At 43.1% G+C, this 21,478-nt stretch overlaps 6 protein-coding genes across 6 annotated transcripts; 4 read left to right on the top strand and 2 right to left on the bottom strand.

Moving 5' to 3' along the window:
* Positions 1-404: 404 nt before the first annotated feature.
* PUMCH_004952 (uncharacterized protein) lies at positions 405-1,118 on the top strand (the record flags this gene model as incomplete). Its single annotated transcript, XM_063023867.1, has 1 exon — positions 405-1,118. One exon carries the CDS (start codon positions 405-407, stop codon positions 1,116-1,118), a length of 714 nt encoding a protein of 237 aa, XP_062879937.1.
* Positions 1,119-1,211: 93 nt separating this feature from the next.
* On the bottom strand, positions 1,212-4,601 carry PUMCH_004953 (uncharacterized protein; the record flags this gene model as incomplete). Its single annotated transcript, XM_063023868.1, has 1 exon — positions 1,212-4,601. One exon carries the CDS (start codon positions 4,599-4,601, stop codon positions 1,212-1,214), a length of 3,390 nt encoding a protein of 1,129 aa, XP_062879938.1.
* Positions 4,602-6,960: 2,359 nt separating this feature from the next.
* Positions 6,961-8,214, top strand: PUMCH_004954 (uncharacterized protein; the record flags this gene model as incomplete). Its single annotated transcript, XM_063023869.1, has 1 exon — positions 6,961-8,214. One exon carries the CDS (start codon positions 6,961-6,963, stop codon positions 8,212-8,214), a length of 1,254 nt encoding a protein of 417 aa, XP_062879939.1.
* Positions 8,215-8,436: 222 nt separating this feature from the next.
* Positions 8,437-9,018, top strand: PUMCH_004955 (uncharacterized protein; the record flags this gene model as incomplete). Its single annotated transcript, XM_063023870.1, has 1 exon — positions 8,437-9,018. The coding sequence occupies one exon, from the start codon at positions 8,437-8,439 to the stop codon at positions 9,016-9,018; it is 582 nt and encodes a 193-aa protein (XP_062879940.1).
* A 33-nt stretch (positions 9,019-9,051) lies between these two features.
* PUMCH_004956 (uncharacterized protein) lies at positions 9,052-12,237 on the bottom strand (the record flags this gene model as incomplete). The annotated part of the gene is made up of 1 exon (XM_063023871.1): positions 9,052-12,237. One exon carries the CDS (start codon positions 12,235-12,237, stop codon positions 9,052-9,054), a length of 3,186 nt encoding a protein of 1,061 aa, XP_062879941.1.
* Positions 12,238-13,065: 828 nt separating this feature from the next.
* Positions 13,066-21,468, top strand: PUMCH_004957 (uncharacterized protein; the record flags this gene model as incomplete). The annotated part of the gene is made up of 1 exon (XM_063023872.1): positions 13,066-21,468. One exon carries the CDS (start codon positions 13,066-13,068, stop codon positions 21,466-21,468), a length of 8,403 nt encoding a protein of 2,800 aa, XP_062879942.1.
* Positions 21,469-21,478: the final 10 nt, after the last annotated feature.

Below are 21,478 nucleotides of genomic sequence, written 5' to 3' on the forward strand. Positions count from 1 at the left end.
ACTAGAATAACAAACAAAATGACAAAAGTGTTTGAATCGTATTAATTTGTACCAAATTATGACTTTTTTTCTGTGTCTTTCACTTATCGTGTCCACATGATCTAAGCCCAACACTGAAAAGAGAGAAATTTAGTTGACTTGAATTTTTTTACATATACATATTATACTAATTGATCTGTAAGCTTTACTGAAAGATTCAATTTCTCAATTGATTAACATTTCAGCCAAGCATTCCTACATCCATTACGTTTCGCTCCCCCATCCTGGTAATCTCAAGTGATACACCAAGATCCAACTACTCACATTGCCCGTTCTGTTCAATTGTGCTCCTTTCAGCCCCGAATCATTAAGTTACCTTCAAATTCGCACACAAATCATTAGATCGCATAAAAATTAGATACACAATGTCTTTGATGGAAGATGAAACGCTCCGGATGTTCTTTGATCCCAACTTGAACCCAGTGGAATTCGTTGATGCCCTCTTTCTGTCTGTGACTAAAGCCGGAGACAAATACACGCCATCTAGTGTCAAGAAGGCAAATAGTATGACTCAAGAACTCATGACACGGTTGGACTACGGAACCTCTGAAATCGTGACAGAACTAGCTACAAAACTCGAGCAACTCCGAAAACTGACAGGATCAGTAAAATCTTCCGACATCAGTCATTCAGAAATTACTACAAGTGCGACTGTTGAAAGCAAAAGGCTCGAATACTATGCTGACGTACTTCGACACTCTGTTGAAACTTTATCAGAGAAAGTTGAACAGACACATGCACAAATGGCACCCAAGCTGGATTCTGTGCCGCTTGAAACTTTATCTCAATTGAAGGTTGTGGACGATAACTTGTCCTCAACCAGTAAACTATTGTTGAACATTCGTAGAACAATAGGAAACGTCGATAAAGGAGCAATAACCTTGGAAAAATTTCAAGAGCAATTGATGGCTTTACAAGAAACTATCAAAAGTCGATTGAGAGACGGCTCTGCAGAAGAAAGGGAGGAGATGATGAACACAATCGCTGAGATGAAGTCCTGGACTCCATTATTCCTGCCGTTCTCTCACTTCGGGCCCGTTTACACAAAATTCATCAATAGAATCGAAAGTGACATTTGAGGTCTATTATGTAACTTCAAATAGTTCATTTGCTTTCATTAATTAACATTGTATATTATATATAAGATTTGAATCACTATTGTAATGCCTGCTCTATTTGGACTCATCCTTTTCAAGACCATCATTCTTCTCCAAATCTTTCTCGGCCCGTTTCATGCGGTTTTTCTTGCTTGTCCATCCAAATCCGACGTAGAACAAGAACGCCTTGAAGGCTCTGGTTGGGAAGATTTTGACAACCCACCAGTTAGGAATTATACGAATTATGGCACCAATTGGAATAGAAAGCATACCACAGATAATGGCAGTGCCCCACATGGCAGGAGTCTGCTCTTTAACTGAGAAGGCAGCACCTCCAACAAACATAATCAAAACTTGCATAGATCCAATAAGCAATGCAATGGCGACAAAGTACCAATTGCGGAAAAGGTGCGCAAAGAAATTAAGGTTTTCGGCATTAATACGTCCTTTGATGTCCCGAACATCAGCACATTCGTCTAACTTTCTAGTGACGAACAACTTCCAGAACTGTAACCACACGAAGGCATTGAATGTCATGGCATCCAATTGAGCTTTCTGATAATTGGTGACAACTTCTCCTTTAAAGAAGATTTTCTGACCAGCAAAATGCAATACGAAGGTGATAACCAACTGATTGATGGACTGACCAAGAATCATCTTCCACATTGAGACACTAATCAAAGGAGCCGTTCTACCGGCAGGTTTTCTGTTGAGCAAGGAATCGTCGGGTTTGTCAGTAGCCAAGGCTAATGCAGCTAATGTGTCCATGATCAAATTGACCCACAACAATTGGACAGCCGTTAAAACAGAATGACCATCCAGGGAGGCAACAGCAGAGACGAAAGTCAAGACACAAGCAGTGATATTCACAGTTAATTGAAATTGAATAAACTTCTTGATGGATTCTGCCACAGTCCTTCCCCATTTGATAGCTTGTACAATATCGGTGAACTCGTCAGTCATAAGAATAATATCAGAAGCTTCTCTTGCAACTTCAGTTCCACTTATTCCCATTGAGAAACCAACATCGGCAAGTTTAAGAGCTGGTGCGTCGTTCGTACCATCACCAGTGACAGCAACAACTTCACCAGCCGTGCGAAGCGTCTCAACCAAAATTCTCTTATCTTCAGGAGAAGATCTAGCAAGCACACGCAACTGTGGGACAATCTCTGCCCTCTTCTCTGGACTGAGAGCACGGAATTGTGGTCCTTCCATGTGTGCGTACTCATTGGACGAGTCGGCAGGAGTCAAGATGTTGCAACTTCTCGAGATAGCCTTGGCGGTAGCCAAGTTATCACCAGTAACCATGCGAACAGTGACACCTGCTCTCTTACATTGATTCACAGCCTCAGCGACACCTGGTTTCAAGGGGTCTTGAATACCAACCAAGAAATCCATAACAAAGTTTGCATCTGACAGATGAGCAGAGGCACCAGAGTCAATGATTTTTTCAACATCAGCATGGTCGGGGTTCTGCTCATCAACGAGCTCTTTAGGTGGCCAACTAGATACATCCGGGAAGTCCTTGTGAGCTAGCATGATCGCACGCAAGGCGTCGTCTGCGTACTCATCTACCTTCTTCAAGACTTCAGAGCGGTCGTCCCTAGTCATTGCTTCGATTTGTTTTTGCGTATTGTGAAATTGAGAACAGTGGCGGAAGACAATCTCAGCGGCACCTTTGATGTACAAGCGATAGCCAGATCCGGTTTTGATAACCACACCAGACCATTTACGAATACTCTCGAATGGGATAACCTGAACAATGTCGTCTGAGATTTGGTTTCTCTGACTAACTAAAGAATTGTTGTCAAACATGTTGAAGCGTTCCTTAGCCAAAATTAAAAGAGCAGATTCGGTCTTGTTTCCTAAATAAGGCTCTGATTCAACACCCAATTTCTGCTGCTCCTTTTGTTTATCATCATCATTGTGGAATAAATGATAAAGAAAGGAACGTTGTTGAGGTCTTTCTCTTGCTTGCAATGCTTTTGCCTCGTCATAGTCAGGATTGTCAAAAGCGGTGGAATTGAAAAGTATATTAGAAGCAATTGCATCACGAAGTTCAGAGTCAATTTTTGGAATCATTTCCGTCGAATGCATAGCTTTGTTGGTAATTCCTGCGTTGGCAGTCTCATCGAAAGACACATCCTCGTTAACAAAGGCACGAACAATACGCATTTTGTTCTCTGTAAGAGTTCCTGTCTTGTCTGAGCAAATGGCTGTTGCACCACCCATGGTTTCACAAGAGCGCAATACACGAACTAAATTACCATTTTGGGCCATTCTTGTAGTTGCAAAAGCCAATGCGAGAGTAACGGCCAAAGGAAGGCCTTCTGGCACTGCAACCACCACAATAGTCACAGCAACAATCAAAATGTCAACGAAGTCTTTTCCTTTTTCAGCAGGTTCGAGATCATGCAATTTGCCATTTGGCGCTATGTTCACTGCAAAACGAATGAGTAAAACAACAAAGAGAACCAAAGCAGCCAAAAAACCGTATTTGGAGATTCCCTCGGCCAAGTTGTCTAATCTGGCTTGCAAAGGAGTAACCTCAGATTCTGTATCGAGAGATGACATGGTTCTACCATGGATCGAATTGGGACCAACAGCAGTGACAATAGCAGTTCCAACACCAGACAAGACTTTTGCGCCCGAGATGAGAAATGGATCAGGGAACTTCACATTGGGAGAGCCCAAGTCTTCTGGCCCATCGGCATAGTCCTCGTAGAAAAGGCCTGCTTCTCTAGCTGATCTCTTTTTAATAGTGTTGGACTCACCAGTCAAAGCAGATTCATCACATTCCACTTCGCCATGAATGAAGACACAATCTGCCGGGATGATGTCACCTGTTTCGAGAGAAACAACATCACCGACCAAAAGCTCATAGATGGAGATCATTTCTCTATTGCCATTACGGATGACGACGACCTCGCGATCCTCTTTTTTGGCATTAAGCTTCGCAAATTGGCGCTCTTTCTGGTAGTCGTTCGCGGCGCCTACAACCACAACGATGACGACGGCTGTAATAATGGCCACACCTTCAACCCAATCCACTTTCGGGAGAGGCTTTCCTTCACTATCGACAGTGACGTGAGAACTAAAAGTCTCATAGAGACCAAGAGCCAAAGAGATAACAGCGGCGGCAGTTAAAAGAATCAAAACCTTGTCCTTCATAGCTTCAGCACAGAGACGGAAAAAAGATTTGGTGGATTTCGATGGCAAGAAATTTGCGCCGTATTTCTCCTTTCTTTCGGCGAGGTCCGATTCGTTCAAACCACTTGCCGCATCCGTTTGGAGATTTTTAGCCAAATGGTCTATGCCACCAAGCTCGTGTAATTTTTGTAGAGATTTAGGGTCGTGTAGAGCGGAGAGTTCTTCTATAGAAATTGGGAAGCCACTAGGCTGAAGTGGAGAGTCAGATGTGGCTGAGATATCATCCCTCCCGGCAGTAGGAACTTGTAGAGACATTCTCGCTGGAATGGTTTGTCTAAAATGTGATTTGTGGTGTATAGGAATTTAAAATGCCCTATTTGATTTCGGTGTTGGGTCAGTCAGCTAAAGCAAGAACTATTTTTTCACAGCCAATTGCTTTGCAGGGAGGCTGAGCTCTGGTCTCGTTTGAGTGAGTGAATATTTCCTTGCAAAATGAGGTTGAATACTGCAATAGATGTCTAGAATTGCAGTTGCAGAAATATAGAATTCACAAGTGCCAAACCAAACAGTCCTTCAACAATCGAGGTGAAAGCTTCGAGTTTGTGGAAAAATGTTTCAAAGAAAATGCCTGGGCAGCTGTCACAATAAATGCCAAGATGGTTTTGAGACAGTTGAGAAGGCCGGATTTCTTCCAGTTAACAATTCAATTAATGGTACTAGAGTGAAAACACACCAGAGGAATATAATGGAGCTCTAAAGATAATTGTGATTTCAAAAAATTGTTTCCGTTGATTGGCGCGGACTCCATTTCTCTTTATAAGACTCCATGCACAGCAATCCCTTGACCCATTCAACACAGCCCCGTTGACCATGCTTTCCCGATCTGTGCAGAGACAGGCTCCGGATAGATTTCGCGAGGATTGCCATAGAATTTGCGGCGGAGCCATGAATCAAACAAGAAATAATACCAAGAGAATGAGGCAATTAACAATCTACGTCATCATGGGCTGAACGCGTTTTTTTCCCACGTCAGTGTATTCAATTGTGGTTGATTGTGGTTGACTTTGTCTGTCCAGAATTCGCAGCCACTCTTGCACACTGTTTGCAGCCATTGCACTGTGAGAGTCTTGTGCAGCATGGAATATCTTATCTTCCGGATCGGTGAAAACAGTAGAGAGTGCGTCTACGCGATAGGGAACGTGTGAAACTACAGAGAATTATTCGTAGCGGTGGAAATAAAAACTCCGTCTATTTGTAAATTCGCAATTTTTTTGTCTTGTCGCTACCCCTCCATCACCACCAACACATATCTTTGAAACATGCAGCGTGGGGGACAGCTGGGGTTGGCCTTGGCACTTTTGGAGGTGCTTGAAATGGGCGGGAGGCACTGGTGATGAAATGAGGCTATAACATGCGATGAAATTGGTGGGGGAATTTGCAACATTGGTATGTCGATCAATTACTAGATTTCGAAACTATAAGGGGCTCATTTTTTGTTTCGGTATGATGTTCCTCCGGACATGACCACACAGTGGGAGATCCAGCGGGAGATCCAGCGGAAGTAGGTGGTACCACCAGATGTGTGACTAGAAAAAAAAATTCGACCCTAAATGGATTTATACATTCGGATCATCATGTATAGCTCCTCGCTCAGTTTTCACTGTAATCAAGGCTATGCTTCTCGGAATTGGTGCTTATCTTGGGCTCGTTGGTTTTTGCGACACACACAGCCTTGCTCAAGAATGCGACACTCTCGTGAAACATAGCCCAAAGCAAGCGAGGCTGGGAGAAAATAATGCGGTATGGGAGAGAAGATGTCACCAGGTCTTTTTTTCATTAATGATATGAAAATTTGGGAAATATTACGATGATAAACCCTTTTAGTGTGAAATTGTTCTTCTGTACTTGTAGCCCCGGCCCTGCGACCTACTACTCATGTGGCTTCCTTTGACATTTGCAGCCAGTCCGAAAATGGCAAGTGGTGGTAGATTGGCGACTGCAGAGAACGAACTGGGATCAACGTTACAGACGTTTGAAATCGGGGTTCAATTGGCAGCTAATGAAAAGAGAAATCGCAGGTGGAGAATTTTTATTTCCTAATTCTTTCTTGCTTCGATTTTTTTCAGAGTGCCATGCATCTCGGGAATACATGTCCGTGCAACAGAGTCTCATCATCTCCAAAGCGCTGACTCCAGAGTGAGGCAATGGTTCAGTATGTTTCACATATTCAAATATTCAAATATCATTCTACTGACTTGCTCGATTCACGTGTGAAATCGCCCCATGCTTACTCATATTGACGAAGCAAGATAGTTTCTTTTTGAGTATGATGCGGTCACGTGACTGAGCCCGTTAACACTGTGGCTTGATACGTCATTTCACGTGGCTTGTGTCACGTGTAACACATCTTTGTAATTACTAGCTCTTCTGATGGGATATAGTGAGTTCGGGGGATAGACCAGACGAGAAAAAAAGGCCCCATGCAGCAAAATTATCCAATTGAGCATTCCCAAAATCTTGAAAACCATCCAGCCTAGTCTTCCGCATCAACACTATTCTTCGGTCGTTATTTCTGTTGCGCTTGGCCTAAGGCGAACGAAAAAAAGAAGCGTGCTGTCTGCAGTCCCCACCGAAGAGCCTCATTCATGTTTGTAAGCTCACGGCCCATCTATAAATGCCTACCGATCCGTCCTTCGCTTCCTTCCACAGCAACTTTTTTTCCTATAATACAATGACTGTTGACAAGACAAACAACTACGGTTTCGGCACCCACGCCATCCACGCCGGCGCCCCAATTGACCCCACCACTGGTGCTGTCATTGAGCCAATCTCTCTTTCTACCACATTCGCTCAAAGTGAACCATCCAAGCCTCTTGGTATTTACGAGTACTCTCGTTCTGCCAACCCAAACAGAGACAACTTTGAGTTGGCTGTTGCCACTTTGGAGAAGGCCCGTTACGCCCTTGCCTTGTCTTCTGGTTCTGCTACCACCGCTTTGATTGTCCAATCCTTGAAGATCGGATCGCACATTGTCAGTGGCGGTGATGTCTACGGTGGTACCCACAGATACTTCACCCAGGTCGGAAACACCCACGGTGTTGAGACCACCTTCGTCAAGGACTTGGCCCAAGACTTGGAGGGTGCTTTGAGACCAGAGACTGCCCTTGTGTGGTTGGAGACTCCTTCCAACCCAACCTTGTCTGTCACCGACATCAGCCGTGTTGCCGAGATCATCAAGCAATGGAACGAGAAGAACGGTTCTTCTGTCATCTTGGCCGTCGACAACACCTTCTTGTCCCCATACATCCTGAACCCATTGAGCCACGGTGCCGATGTGGTTGTTCACTCTATCACCAAGTACATCAACGGACACTCCGACGTTGTTGGTGGTGTTTTGGCCACCAACTCCGACGAGTTGCATGACAGATTCCGTTTCTTGCAGAACGCCATTGGTTCCGTTCCTGCCCCATTCGACTCTTGGTTGGCCCACAGAGGTTTGAAGACCTTGCACTTGCGTGTGAGACAGGCTTCTACCTCTGCTCAGAAGATCGCTGAGTACTTGTCCCAGCACGAGGCTGTTCTCGCTGTCAACTACCCTGGTCTCAAGTCCCACGCCAACCACGCTGTGGTTGTCAAGCAACACAGAGATGGCTTGGGTGGTGGTATGATCTCCTTCAGAATCAAGGGTGGTGCCGCCGCTGCCTCTGCTTTCACCTCTACCACTAAGTTGTTCACTTTGGCCGAGTCTTTGGGTGGTATTGAGTCTTTGATCGAGGTTCCTGCTGTGATGACCCACGGTGGTATTCCTAAGGCTGAGAGAGAGTCTAACGGTGTCTACGATGACTTGATCCGTGTCTCTGTCGGTATCGAGGAGACCGAGGACTTGTTGGAGGACATCAAGGAGGCTTTGGAGAAGGTTGCAAACTAATCGGACTACACTATATTGTGCACTAGAACACACGGGATTTCTTATAGAGAATAAATTTAGGTTAATTGAGGTTTTAGCTTCTACGTAATATGCGAATCGTTCAAATGTAGTTCAACTTGATACATTAGTTAGTCTGTCGCTATCTCCCACTGCTCCTGCACCCAAACCTCATCTCAGGCATCGCATCTGACTTAGCGCTATCTCTAAGTAAAGAGACATATAATGTCATTCTCTTCAGCATCGTCCAAAAAAAAAGCAACCGACACTGTAAACAAGCTCTTTGAGAGCATGCTTCCGGGAACGCGTGTTCTTCCAGGCTCGAATCAGATCTCGACCACAGAGAGCTTTCACAGGGAAGCCACAAAACAGAAACTTCTTCCTGAAGAAATCAGAAAGATCAACAAAACTCAGAAATCGAAGCAAAACAAGCAGGTGAATAAGAAGGTGTTAAAGGACAAGAAGTTCACCAAATTGATGAAATACAAATTGATCAAATCCCATAAAGACAAAGACGATCTCACAGAAGAAGAACAAAAGTTCTTGAGAAAACTTATAAAAAAGAACTCATCTGCCATTAGACGTGCAGGTGACGTTGATGACATGATGATTAAGGAAGAGATTGATGAGCTACGGTCTGAAATCCTTCTGCTTGAGAATGAGAAATATGACAGATCTAACGCCAAACAAAAGGAGAACCGCTTACAAGCCTTTAAAGAGAAGATCGCGTCTGGAACGGTATCCTATCCCGGCTTGACTCCTGGTTTGGCCCCTGTTGGCCTTGATGATGAGTCTGATGAGGAGTAAATAGAGCACATTCTATATTTATAGAGAATAATATTAACGATCCATTTCGTGCAAAAGTTGGCATAGATCCGTAGTCTTCTTCCGCACGCTTCTTTTTTTGTCGTCAAGACCCGGGGCCAACGCTTGTGTCAATCCAACCTGTAATCCACGAACCTTGGCCTCCTCAAATTCGGTGAAGATCTTGATGAGGCAATCTAAGCTCAAGAGTCGGATATTTTCCTTGTTTACAACCTTTTTGTTGATGACGATTTTGGTGGTTCCCAACGATACAAGCTTTTTAACAAGACTTTCCATGTCTCTTTTCACAAGCTCAGGCGACTGAGTAATGGCAGTGTCTAGAGTCTGCAACGATGCCTCAAGAATACAGCTGTTGTGAGAGTAGAGGCCGTTCAAGACCAAAGGCAAAATTGCCTCAAGATGAGGATTGATCACTTTAGCTGATACATTCTGAATGAGAATAGAGAGGGTGCTGAGGAAAATCTCGCTTTTCTCCTCCTTCTCGCTGCTCGAGTAATCAGATATGAGCTTTGGCGAGCAAATCTCAAATATCTGTTGTTTGTAAAGAATCTTGACGTTAAGATTTGTCACACCTGATATAATTTTACCCGCCTTTCCATCATTTGAAAAGACATCAACATCACCTGCAAGGACGTTGAATGATCTCAGAATCAATCTGCAGTAATCCAAGTCTGGGTTGTTCGACAAATCCAATAGTAATTTGTTTAAAAAGGCTACTCCACGTGGGCTCACTCTGACTAACAAACCTTTTGCAATCCAAATTGAGAGCTCGAAACTAGATTGATCGAATTGGCTTTTTGGTGAGAGATCAGACAAAATTTGCTCAACTTGTTCTTCGCGGTTAACAGCCAACTTGTTGATGACGACGGCCAAGACTTGAAGATACTCGAGTCTAATAATTTGGTCCTCGATGTTGGGAATCAAATTGATGAGTTGTTTTGTGATAGAATCAACCGATTCATCTGAAATGCTGCAATTGCGGTCTATGTTCGCAAGAATATGCTTTAAAAGGGATATTTTAGCTGATGGCTTGCTTATTTCGAATTCAAAATTGAATCCATCGAGTGTCTTGCCCTCGAAAAACAAATCAATCATATCATGAAGAATTTGCTCATGTTTAGTCTTGTCACAGAATCTGACGATAAGACCTAATAAACTGCCGGAGATTTCCAATAAATAAACGTTATCTGCGAATCGCTTCTGAGAAATTGTGAAAAATCTAGGGAAGAATTTGCTGTACCAAGACGTCGCTAGAAAAGGTCTCACACTTTGCGCTTGTTTAAAGGAGAAAATGAGACTCTCGATCAAATTTATGCTCAAGTCCTCGTCACAATCTTCGTAGGACAATTTGTTGAGGTATCTTATGGACAATACCTCCAAGAATTGATAATTGAGACAGATTTGGTTGATAACTGACAAAACCAATGGCTGGGATACTCTTTCGAGCAATGGCGGTAAGATGATCGTGATAACGGAATTGATATAATATTGAATCGATTCTTCGGGCCCTTCTGAGGTAATTTGTGTCAAGCTTTTAGTTATTCTCAGCAAAAGCACATCAGGTTCACCTTTTGCGCTAGAGTCTTCTATCAAAGCTTTAATGTTTTCACTGAACCAAGTCAAAACTAATGAAACTTCGTCTGCACTCAAGAATGTGTCGAGCACCACAAGCTTTGTGAGTTGCAGAACGATCTTGCACTTGAGAGACTTCTCAATATTCGACGAGGTCTGTAACAATTGTCCCATGAAGATCAAGATATGATCTTTATATATTTCTAAATTGGTGGGGACTCCCAACAACTTCTGTGCGGTCAACACGTAACCCAAGTTGTCGATTAAATCACGCTGCTTAGCTGTTGTTAAGACAATGTCAATTTCCTTGTCTTCTTCCGTGTCTTCTTGGTAATCACTACGAATGTAATGGCCCCATACCTCGAAGGAAAAAAGAGTGTCAACTACCCTGTTAAAAAAAGTAACAGAAGAGGATCCCATGGCACTTAACAAAAGTACAGCAGGTTTCAATGTTTTGCCGACCAAAGATTTGTAGTTGGCTTCCAAGCCTTGTAAGACAGTATCCATTATTGAAGGGAACATTTCGGAGTCGGTGAGCTTTTGAATCAATGAATTCAACACAACCAAAGTCAAGATCAAAGTTTTGTTGTCATCAGTCTCCTCAAGACTTTCGTAATTGGGAGGAATAATGAAATCTGCTTCAGGTTGAAACGTCAGGATATCATTATGTAAGATCTCGAATTTCAAAGCATCCCAAATGGATAACCAGTATTGCTCGAGCACTTCAGCTGGGTAGTTATTTACACACAACAAGAGGCATTGGAGCACATCATTTCGCACAGCAGGGTTAGTTGAGGTCAACTTTTCAAATAATGAAGGAAAAGCATCCCGGCTGAACTGGGGCTGCGAGGCAATGGTGATTCTGAGTTGTTTCTTCAAGTCCAATGCTGTGATCTTGTATGGATCATTTTCCGGGGTCGTGAAAGAGATCGGGAAGTAACAGAAGCATACATCGAACAAGTCAGATAGAAGCTCGTCGTGAGTTTTGTTGGAAGATCTCTCTTGGAATGGGATTTTTGTATTGATCTCAGCATTCAATTTAAACGACAGAAGCAAATTGCGAGGGTCCTTCTCGCCGCTGGCAACATGGATAAAAGCGTTGACAAAGCATTCTGCGAACTCTTCATTCGTTGCTAATGTGTCCTGATGTTTCTCTACAATGGCTTCGAGAAGTAGGAAAGCTTCATATCTTACCTTGGCCAAATGTTTCCGAGGGTCGTAATCTTTGATGACGGCTGATATGAGATCTTTCAAGTTATTGTTTACATGAGGAATGAAGTTTTTGGCTTTGACGAGGGAAGCCAATGCGTTGAGTGTGGAAGATGAAAGTTTCTCGTCCTCAAGTTTGGAAGTCAAGAATTGCAAGAGCACTCCAACATCCTGTTTCGAGATTACAGCGGAATCCACCTCTGCAAGTGTATTGGCAAAGCACTGGAGCGAAATCACCCGTGTGGAGACATCTTCACTGGTCAAAGTAGGTCCCAAGGTCTGAATGAACTGGAGAAGCGAAAGAGTCTTTCCGGACCAGAGCTGGGCTAGCTGGCTCGAATAGTCTGATGTCGAATCGCCGCTGGTCGATGCAGCTATATACTGATATACCAAAACTGCTGGGTCCGGGGCAGTGTCCATCGTATAAGTTAGTAATCTGGATCAAGTTGGAGATCGTAGATAGAAGTGAATATTGCAGGGAAGCGCGATACGAAATTCAACAATCAGGAGGAAAAGCGACAGCCGACATTTAATTTAAATAACAGATGCTCACTTAAGTTTTCTTTTTTTTTTTTATTTGGATTGGCATTGAATTGTCGCTCTTGATTTGATGTCTGCTTCAGTATTTACATGGACAACAGGTCGAGGAAACAAAACGGTCAAAAAAGATTCAAAATTTTAAACGCACCAAAAGAAGTCTTTCTTGGTCTAAATCATGCCGTGTCTTCTCCACTGTTCTACGAGAGTGATACCTCGTATTCCCGTAAGAATACATCAAACATTGTCGGAATCTAAACTTTATGAATGAAAATAGAAATGTTATTGCTTCAAAAACTGTAGATTCTACCAAGTCTCATCTCAAAGATTGTTTCAAGACTACATTCAATCCACATCAAATCTCAATCACACAGTAAGTCTCCAGTATCACCACATATCGTAGTAATCAAAAATAAAAAAACATTCAACAAATAAATTCAATTCATGGTTTTCCAATGAACAATAAAAATCAAAATTTTCATCTTGCCTCACTCCTTCAGCCATTGTTCTCCCCCTGAAGTTGCCCTACATTCAAGCCGCGCTTCCCATACAAACATACAGATCAGCTCCACACTTTGAGGCCTCAATACGAAAACATACACCTATTCACTTCTGCACACATCTCCAGGCATACACGTTATCCGACCCGCCCCTTCTCTCATCTGTGAATCTTGCTGAAAAAAGTATAGAAGCCCATCTCCGTGTTCCGCCATGATAGAGATCCCTGCTCTAGAACAGCCGATGTACGCTCAACATGAGCTACAGGAGATCCAGCTGCAATTCCATCAGACGGCCATTGAGAATAGGGCCAACCATGAGACCATCAATGGCGCGGCCGACCAGTCGCCGTCGCAAGCTGCTTATCCTGATTTCCTTGAGTCTCCCACAAAAGCGGATCGATCTGATCATTCTGATGACCAAAATACTGGCCAGGCGTGTGATTCCACGCCGACGCAGGCCTCTCTGTGGCCGGGATATAGTTCTGTAGACAATTCCGTAGAGGAGGCAAGTAGTGTCTTCAAGTTTGGAGGTACTCCCCAGGAGAAGACTGGTCAATTCACCAAAAAGACCCCTGAAATGCCCAAAGTTAGCATTTTCGACGATCCGCGCAAGCATCAACCACGCTTGGGGAGCCCGTTGGCCCAGAATTCGCCCTTTGGCGCCGACAGCATCAAGCAGGTTTTGGAAGAGAAAGACGAGGATACAGAAGGACCTGATTTTGTAGGGTTGGGAGTGACTCGTTCAGGCAACGGTGTGTCTCTCTTTGGAGAGTCGGATCTGGCTCTTCCCAACAGCGACTTCTACAATAATTCCGACGCATTTATGCTCTCAGTACGAAACAACGGGATGGGTATTTCTAATTTAAATCGCCTAGAACAACATGCCGAAGATCTACGATTGAACATGGAACAGCTACGTGTGGAAGATCAAAACGCTCCTCGCCTAGCTGAAGGACCCCTCTTGCTGACAATTCACAGCCTTCCAGAACTCGAAGGTGCCCCCATGATCGATCAAGATGCACAAATGAACGATGTTCCCTATACGGTCGATGGAATCCCGGTCGATGCGACTCCTCTTGGTGGCATTGAGCTAGATACTCCCATCCAAAATTCGAGTTCTCGAGCCTTCGCCGGTGTTCCTATACAAATTTCTAGCAGGCTAGAACCGTCTCCACAACTACCCTCTCCTTTATCATCAAAACCTCTGCGTCTCGCATTGTCGCAGGGCAAAGAATTCTCTCAAATGCGGAAACTTATTGCGACGGAGATGAAAAACCCCGCGGAATACTCATTGCATATCCTCTTCACCCAATTTGTTCGACATGCTGAACGTAAATTGAATCGATTTATAGATTGTCCTTTGGACCGTGAGCCTCCGATTTTGGATATTCTAGCCGAGGGCGTCGATCCTCAGTTCGATAATATGATCGCCTCTCTTGGCTACATTGCAAAGCGAAAGCCGAAACCTGTCATTGACAGTGTCATGTACTGGAGAAAATCGAAAAGTGAAGTCGCTTCAATGGCGTACGGTGAGGTTGAACGGATTATGGACATTGCCCGTTCGTCTTCAATTGAGATTAATAGGGACTCAAAGGCTGAGCCTGTCAATTCAAATCTGCCAATACCAACGGCACTCTCACAACAGACATCGAATCGGAGCAAAAGAAGTTTGAGTCTCATTCGGAGGAAGAGTCCCCAAAAACCATCTCATAAGCGGAATGCGTCAGCGTCTGTTGTCCCCATGATCGAAAGACTGAGTTCTTTCATTCGCCCAAACTCAGACAGATCCCTATCAAATAATGACGCTTCTCGACAGAAGCAATTCTACGAAGAAGAAGCAGTGCGGGCTAGAGCTACAGCTATACAAGCAGAAAGAAAATCTTTGGCCTCGATTTACATATTGTGTCGAGTTCTCATTGAAGTTGTTCGACAAATATCTTCTCACGCAATGGGTCTGGATCTAAGCAACAAGCTTGAAGAGATTGTCTATAATCAGTTGAAAACCACTGATCCAATAGCAACTAGTGAGTCATTTGTAAGACTGGCAAATTGGAATTTGTTTGCGGAACTTCTAGGATACATGTCCGAGAAGAGATTTCTTCAAGTCAGCGATCGTTTCATTGCCGATTTAGAAAAGGTCCCTGCTGTGGTTCCGTATGATGAAGAACCTAGACTACATTTACTCATTCATGGTATGCGTTGCTTGAAGCTTACCAACTATCCATTGGAAAAATTCGAGGAAAGTGCTGAATTCATTCAGTCCTTGACAAAATTCTTCTGCAACTCGACAAGTCACACTGTGGTCTACGCTTATGCAGATGTCCTAAGCAACTTGATTCTACCTTTGGCTCCAAAACTAACCGCGGAGGCCAACCATCCCTTGTGGGTCGAAGCTATTGGCCAAATATACAACAAATCTTTCCGTTTGTGGCAAGCCTCTTCGAACTCGCAAAGCACAAGTTCCATCTCTTATTCTGCACCAAACGCCTATGGATCTGGTGAAAATAACGATTGGGATACTCTGCTCACACTCATGACTTCAGCTATCTCTGTGAGTTCTAAAGACCTCTTCTCTCAGAATTGGTTCCGCTTAATCGAAAGTAACGCGGTGAGACTCAAGCCGAAGGTAGACACTAGCTCAAAAACAAAATTGGTTGTTTGTGCCTCCAGGCTAGTTTGGGTGTATATCAACCGTTTGCCAGATACATTGAATAACACCGTCAAGCGATTAGACAGCTTATTTGATCTTTTGTTTTTCGGACCTAATGTTTCTGGTAGAAAGCAACAATGGATTGTCCTTGATAATCAGTTAATTAATGGCTTATGTGAGATCATTCGTGTTGTTGGCTATCAACATTACAATTATGTGCTTGAAAATGTCATTTTACGAATTCTCCGGTCTTGCTTTCCCAATTCAACTCTCGAAGGTATATCTCCTGAGAAATTGATCATTGTCATCAACTCCTACATGCTTTGCCTAAAAGATCATAAAACTGGTGCAAAGCCTGAATTTCCTTCGGATGAAGTCTTGGATAAAATGCTTGATGTTTTTGGTATCGAGGAAGAGGATAATCAACAGAAGAGCACCTTTCCTAACGTTTTGTCACTGTTGTTGAAAGAAAGTTCTTTTATGAAGCAAAATAAGATCATGTCCGACTATCGCGGTCTTGAGAATTTTGCTACTCATGAAGAAATCTACAAGAACTTCACTACTTTGTTGAAGCTCTTAGATAGTCAATGCGGGGTGACCAGTTGGACCAAAAATGAGTCTGCTTCGGATAACATGACTGTATCAAAATCATTTTCCTCCATTTCAAATTTCAATTTCGGTCTTGATTTCTCTCAAAGTCTGAAGAACTCTTCAAACGATTTATTTGTCTCTCTCCTCGATGCCTCGGCATGGTCTATTGCGCCTATTCTTGCTGACAAGAATCTGAAAGCTCAATTAGATCTTTCTTTCCAATCGCTTGTGGAGATTTTGATAAGAAACTCGATTCATCAAGACCCATTTATAGCGTCAGCGTCTTTGAGATCTTTAGCAAAATTAGCTTCCCACAGAAATGCAGGAAATCTCATAAATATCTACGCTCGCATAGCTTTCAGATTGACAGAGAAACCTGGTCAGTCATATGATTCTCATTTTTTCAATTCGAATAGCTTTCTCCGATTGTTGAGAATCTATGTTGAGTTGTTAAAGTGTTGGCTTCGCCAGTTTTCCGAAGCAAACTCAACTCCTACGGAAGATTCTGAGAGAGACAGCTTAATAGGGGACGAGGCGTTGAACGATCTATATCAAATCAATTACAAGGCGCCCGATTTGACAAACCTTGATGATCCGGCAAACAAACTTAAGCCTTACGAAGAACTCGAATGGAAGACAATTGTGACCGTCATTGAATCCGTCGAAGGAAATGGGCTTTTCTTTCTTTGTTCTGGCGACAGTCGCGTGCGCCAATGTGCTGTGACTATCCTAAGAATAGTCGAGCAATTTGATCAATCCATTTACGATAGCACCGACAAGAATGGTAGAATAGCCGATGTACCGGTGGTTAGCGTTCCCAAAGGCCATTCAAGGACTTCATCAAAATATGTCGCAGATGAAGGTTCTCGGCTTATACGAGTCATTGATAACATCGACCTATTGGATTTGCTTAAACCATTGAAGAAAGAAATCAGCGCTCCCGAAAAAGCTCGATTGAGTAAAATCAAGAGTAAAAAAGGCCTTCTTTTCAAATTCGCCTCATCAGAAAACAGCATTGATTCGACGATTTGGTTTCGCATCTATCCTTCTCTCCTTGACAATCTTTTTGAAACATGCCCTATTGCTGTGGCATTATGTCGCTCCATTGTTTGTTTCAGATTGGTTCAAATGCATGAGCTTGTGGTAGCGTACTCGGAGAACTTCAAGTCATATACTACTTCACTTTTTGCACGCCAAACCAGTGTAGTGCCACCCGAACTCATCATTAATCAGTGGAAGTTGTATTTGATATTTGCATGTTGTTCATTGACTTCTACGAATGATCAGGTCATATCTATACCTCTGCAACCTAATCATGGACGGAAAAAGTCATTGCCAATGTATATTCAGTACCAAAAGATCACAAGTGCAAAATCAGTGTTTCGGATGGTTTTACCATTGTTGAAAGCTTCTCTGAGCATGGTTCGTGAAGCTGTTGTTGCTGGATTGAGCTCCGTGAACATCAATATTTGTCGCACTCTCACCGAAAATCTACTGGAATCAATGGCAGACTGGAACATGGACTTGAAAAAGAGAGATAGCGGTGAAGATTTGGTTCGCATCGAAGTCGTGCAAATTTTAAGCATTATCACTTACAGACTCAGATCAAATTCTATTTTTTATGCAGATGAAGTGACGCTTGCCAACTTGGTCAACATTATCAAGAACGTGAAAAAGTTTCTTTCTCTTCCAATGATTCAAATACTGCCCGAATTTCAACGTCTCCGCCACTATTTCAGCTGTCTTTTGGAGAATGTGTACATTGGCTTGAAGGATAAGGCTGATTTAAACCGCTGGTTACCATTCGAAGCTCGTATCGGTTGTTTCAATTTTTTGCAGGAATGGTGTGGCTTTGGTGATTCACGTACTCTTCTCGAGGAGAGGTTTAATATCATGACGAAGAAAGCCCAGCTATCAAAAGAGCCTGAGGCCATGATTGCAAGCTTGGACTATGGCAGAAAGTCTTTTCAGATCTCTGCTTTGAGCTGCATGGCAACAATCTGTTCGGGTAACCTCATACAAACGTTGACGGCACCTCAAAAGATTGCGTTAATTTCTTTTGACATTAAGTCAATGATGAGATGGGTTAATGAGATTTTAGGTTCCAAAGATTCGAAAATTCAAGAGATCGGCAAAACGGCTCTCAATAATATTTTGGCTTCTAACATTAACAACGATGAGATTTTTGAAGAGGCTTTAGCACAATGCTACTCGCCGAAGAGTTCTTTGCGTGTTCGTGAGGTCTACTTCACATTGCTTGTGGATTCATTTATCAAGAAGAGAAGAATGGATCGTATACCGTGCGACATGTTCTGCGTTTGTCTTTTCTTAATCGGAAGCGACAATTTCGAAATTCGCTTTGCGGCAGTGACTTGCATTAAGTATATTGAAACAGAGTTCTACAAGACTAACAGCACTGAGCCAGTCACGGAAACAGTCTGCTCCTCCACCATGATGATTTACAAGAAAGCGCTTGTTGACATTGCCGTGCAATTTGCATCTACACATGGCGACGAAGCGTACAATATCATCAGCTACATGAGCAAATTCTCTCTTTGCGTCGACACCTCTACCAGAAAGGACATCATGTCATGCTTGGTGACGTGGCTTCAAACAATAAAATTGAAGTATGTTCCACACGAACCGTCTGAGGGTTCTCCAAATGTCAAAGATAGCACAAGCGCCCTTCTCGTAGAACTGCTACTTGATCTGGGCTCATTGATGATTCTTAACAATTTGTTCGAACTTAGTGTGAAGTTCAGCAAGGATCTTTCCAGTGAAATCCAAGCCTTGTGGGTAGCTCTTGGCACTAATACAGAGAACTTCAGCATTATTTTCGACTTCATCATTGATCAGTGTTTGAAGCGGAAAAGTTCGGAGTTTGTGGCTCATTCACGACAGATTGTGGCCTATCTCGTATTTTCTAGACCAGATTCCTCTGAGATTATTGACAAACTAGTGTCAAATTTGCTGCCTAAGGCGATGGTCCCCACCGCGTCCTCTGGTATCGTACCTGATTTCGAGCCTAATGTTTTTCCTTACACTGCAAATATTTCTAAGGTTTTGTCTGTTGATACAAAAGAATCTCCATTTTCCTTGGGTCAGCTTTCGATGGTGTTCTTAGTGGATTTATTCCGTGCTAATCGTGGACTGGCGTTCCAAAATTTGCCTCTTTTGCTTCACATAAGTTTTTCTTTGCTAGATCACTACCTTCCTCTCATACAAGAACAAGCTATATCATTGCTCATCCACTTGACTCAATCGATTGCGCCAAACAATCCGAAATCGCTTCAGGTTATGAACACTTTGAGAAGCAAGAATCATGTGTCTCATTTGTGGGTCTACGATGATCTCAATGGAGAGAAGAATGGTGGAATCACACCCAAAAATATGGATACTACAGTGAGGACTATCTTAGAACTCTTCACACCATCTTTCCCTACGCTTCAGAAAGACTGGAGTCATGTGTCATTGAAGTGGGCGACTTCTTGTGCCGTTAGACATATTGCTTGTCGCTCATTTCAATTGTTCAGATCTCTTCTTTCCTTTTTGGATCAGCCAATGTTGAAGGACATGTTACACAGACTCTCAAATACAATCGCTGATGAGTCTGTAGATATTCAAGGATTTGCGATGCAAATTCTAATGACACTAAATGCAATTACTGCTGAACTAGACTGTGAAAAGTTGATCAACTTTCCGCAATTGTTTTGGGCCAGTGTCGCATGTCTCAGCACAATTCATGAGCACGAATTCATCGAAACTATCTCGACAATGTCCAAATTTGTTTCTAAGATTGATCTTGACTCACAAGACACAATTTCATGTCTTCTAGCTACTTTCCCACCCAAGTGGGATGGTAAGTTTGTTGGTTTGCAGGAAACTATCATAGTTGGATTACGTTCGAGTACAGCATGGGGCCCGACAATCAAATTTCTTGACAGGCTCACGAAACTCAAGGATAGTGAAGTGATTGGCTCTGGCGAAAACCGTTTGTTCATAACAGTCATTGCTAATTTACCAAGGTTTCTACATGCTTTGGATGAAAAATCAATTAGTCCAGAGGTTGAAGAAGCAGCATCTTTAGTAAGTCAGATGGCCAGCCTTTGCAATAAGCCTGGATTGTCGAAAATTTTGGACTCGCTCGCCAAAAATAAATTCAGATTGAAGAAGGACTTCTTAAAGCAAATAGTGTTTGCTGTAAGAAACTGTTTCTTCCCGGAGTATGAATTCCAAGCACTCGTACTACTCTTGAATTTTTTGTCGAACAAGATCTCATGGGTGAAAATAGAGACTCTCTCAATTTTGAAACTAATCTTCCCGATTGTGAATTGGCAGAAAGAAGAATTCATGGGAATCGGAGCAGACTTAATTGCACCTTTACTCAGACTTTTGCTCACTGAACACGCTGAACAAGCCTTGGAAGTAATCGATGAGGCTGTTGCAATTTCCGGCTCACAACTCGATAAAGACATATTGAGAATGAGCATGGGAAACCCATCGATGCGTAAAGAATATGAGCAGACAGCAACGTTATTCGGCATTCCAGACTCTAGTGGATGGGCTGTGCCCATGCCAGCCGTCACAGCCTCAAAGACCAGGCATAATGTTCATGCGGTTTTCGCGACATGCATCACTTCATCTACTGTTGTTGATGAAAAGATGATAGATCATGTGGATACGGAACAGATCCAGTTCCTCATGGATGACTATCGGGCTCCAGAACGGGACTTTGTGGACACTTCATCTATGAACGTAGAAGAACCGCCCGCGTCATTGAGTAATATGTGGGCGGCTTTGGATGATTTTGACTCATTCTTCACCAAACCTTCTGAGCAAAGAGCACTGCTTGGAGTCAATGGTAGTGGTAGAGTCAAAAGCCAACATGTTCACAGTGTATCAGTTGATACCAAAACGAGCAGTTCGAGCGATATGATGTCACCTGTTGATGGAATTGATTCTGTGCCACAAGTTTACGATAAGAAAGCTTTGGTGATTCTCAACCAGATATTGGCACGCACACAATCGAATGCATCATTCAAGAGCGGTTTGTCTGAGACCATCGGGTCTCCAGTCGCCTCTGGCCGCAATGACATTGCACCTTCGAAACGGTCCTATATTCCGTTTAGACATAGTCGCTTTGTCAAAACGAAGACTGATGCAATATCGACACCAGCTCAGCAGAGTAGCAGTATATTTGAGCTGGCAAGTCCTGCCACACCATCCAAGAGCTCTGTGCCGAATACACCCAATCTCGCCAATTTCAAGAGCAACAGTCCGCAAGACACTATCTTGTCGCCAGAATCGAGAGCTTCCGAGTCGAAGAGATTTGATCATATTCTAAGTGCAAGAAAGCGGAACCGCCGCGGCTAATTGACAATTT

This window comes from Australozyma saopauloensis, chromosome 7, assembly GCF_035610405.1.
Source record: "Australozyma saopauloensis chromosome 7, complete sequence".
Taxonomy (NCBI): Eukaryota; Fungi; Ascomycota; class Pichiomycetes; order Serinales; family Metschnikowiaceae; genus Australozyma; species Australozyma saopauloensis.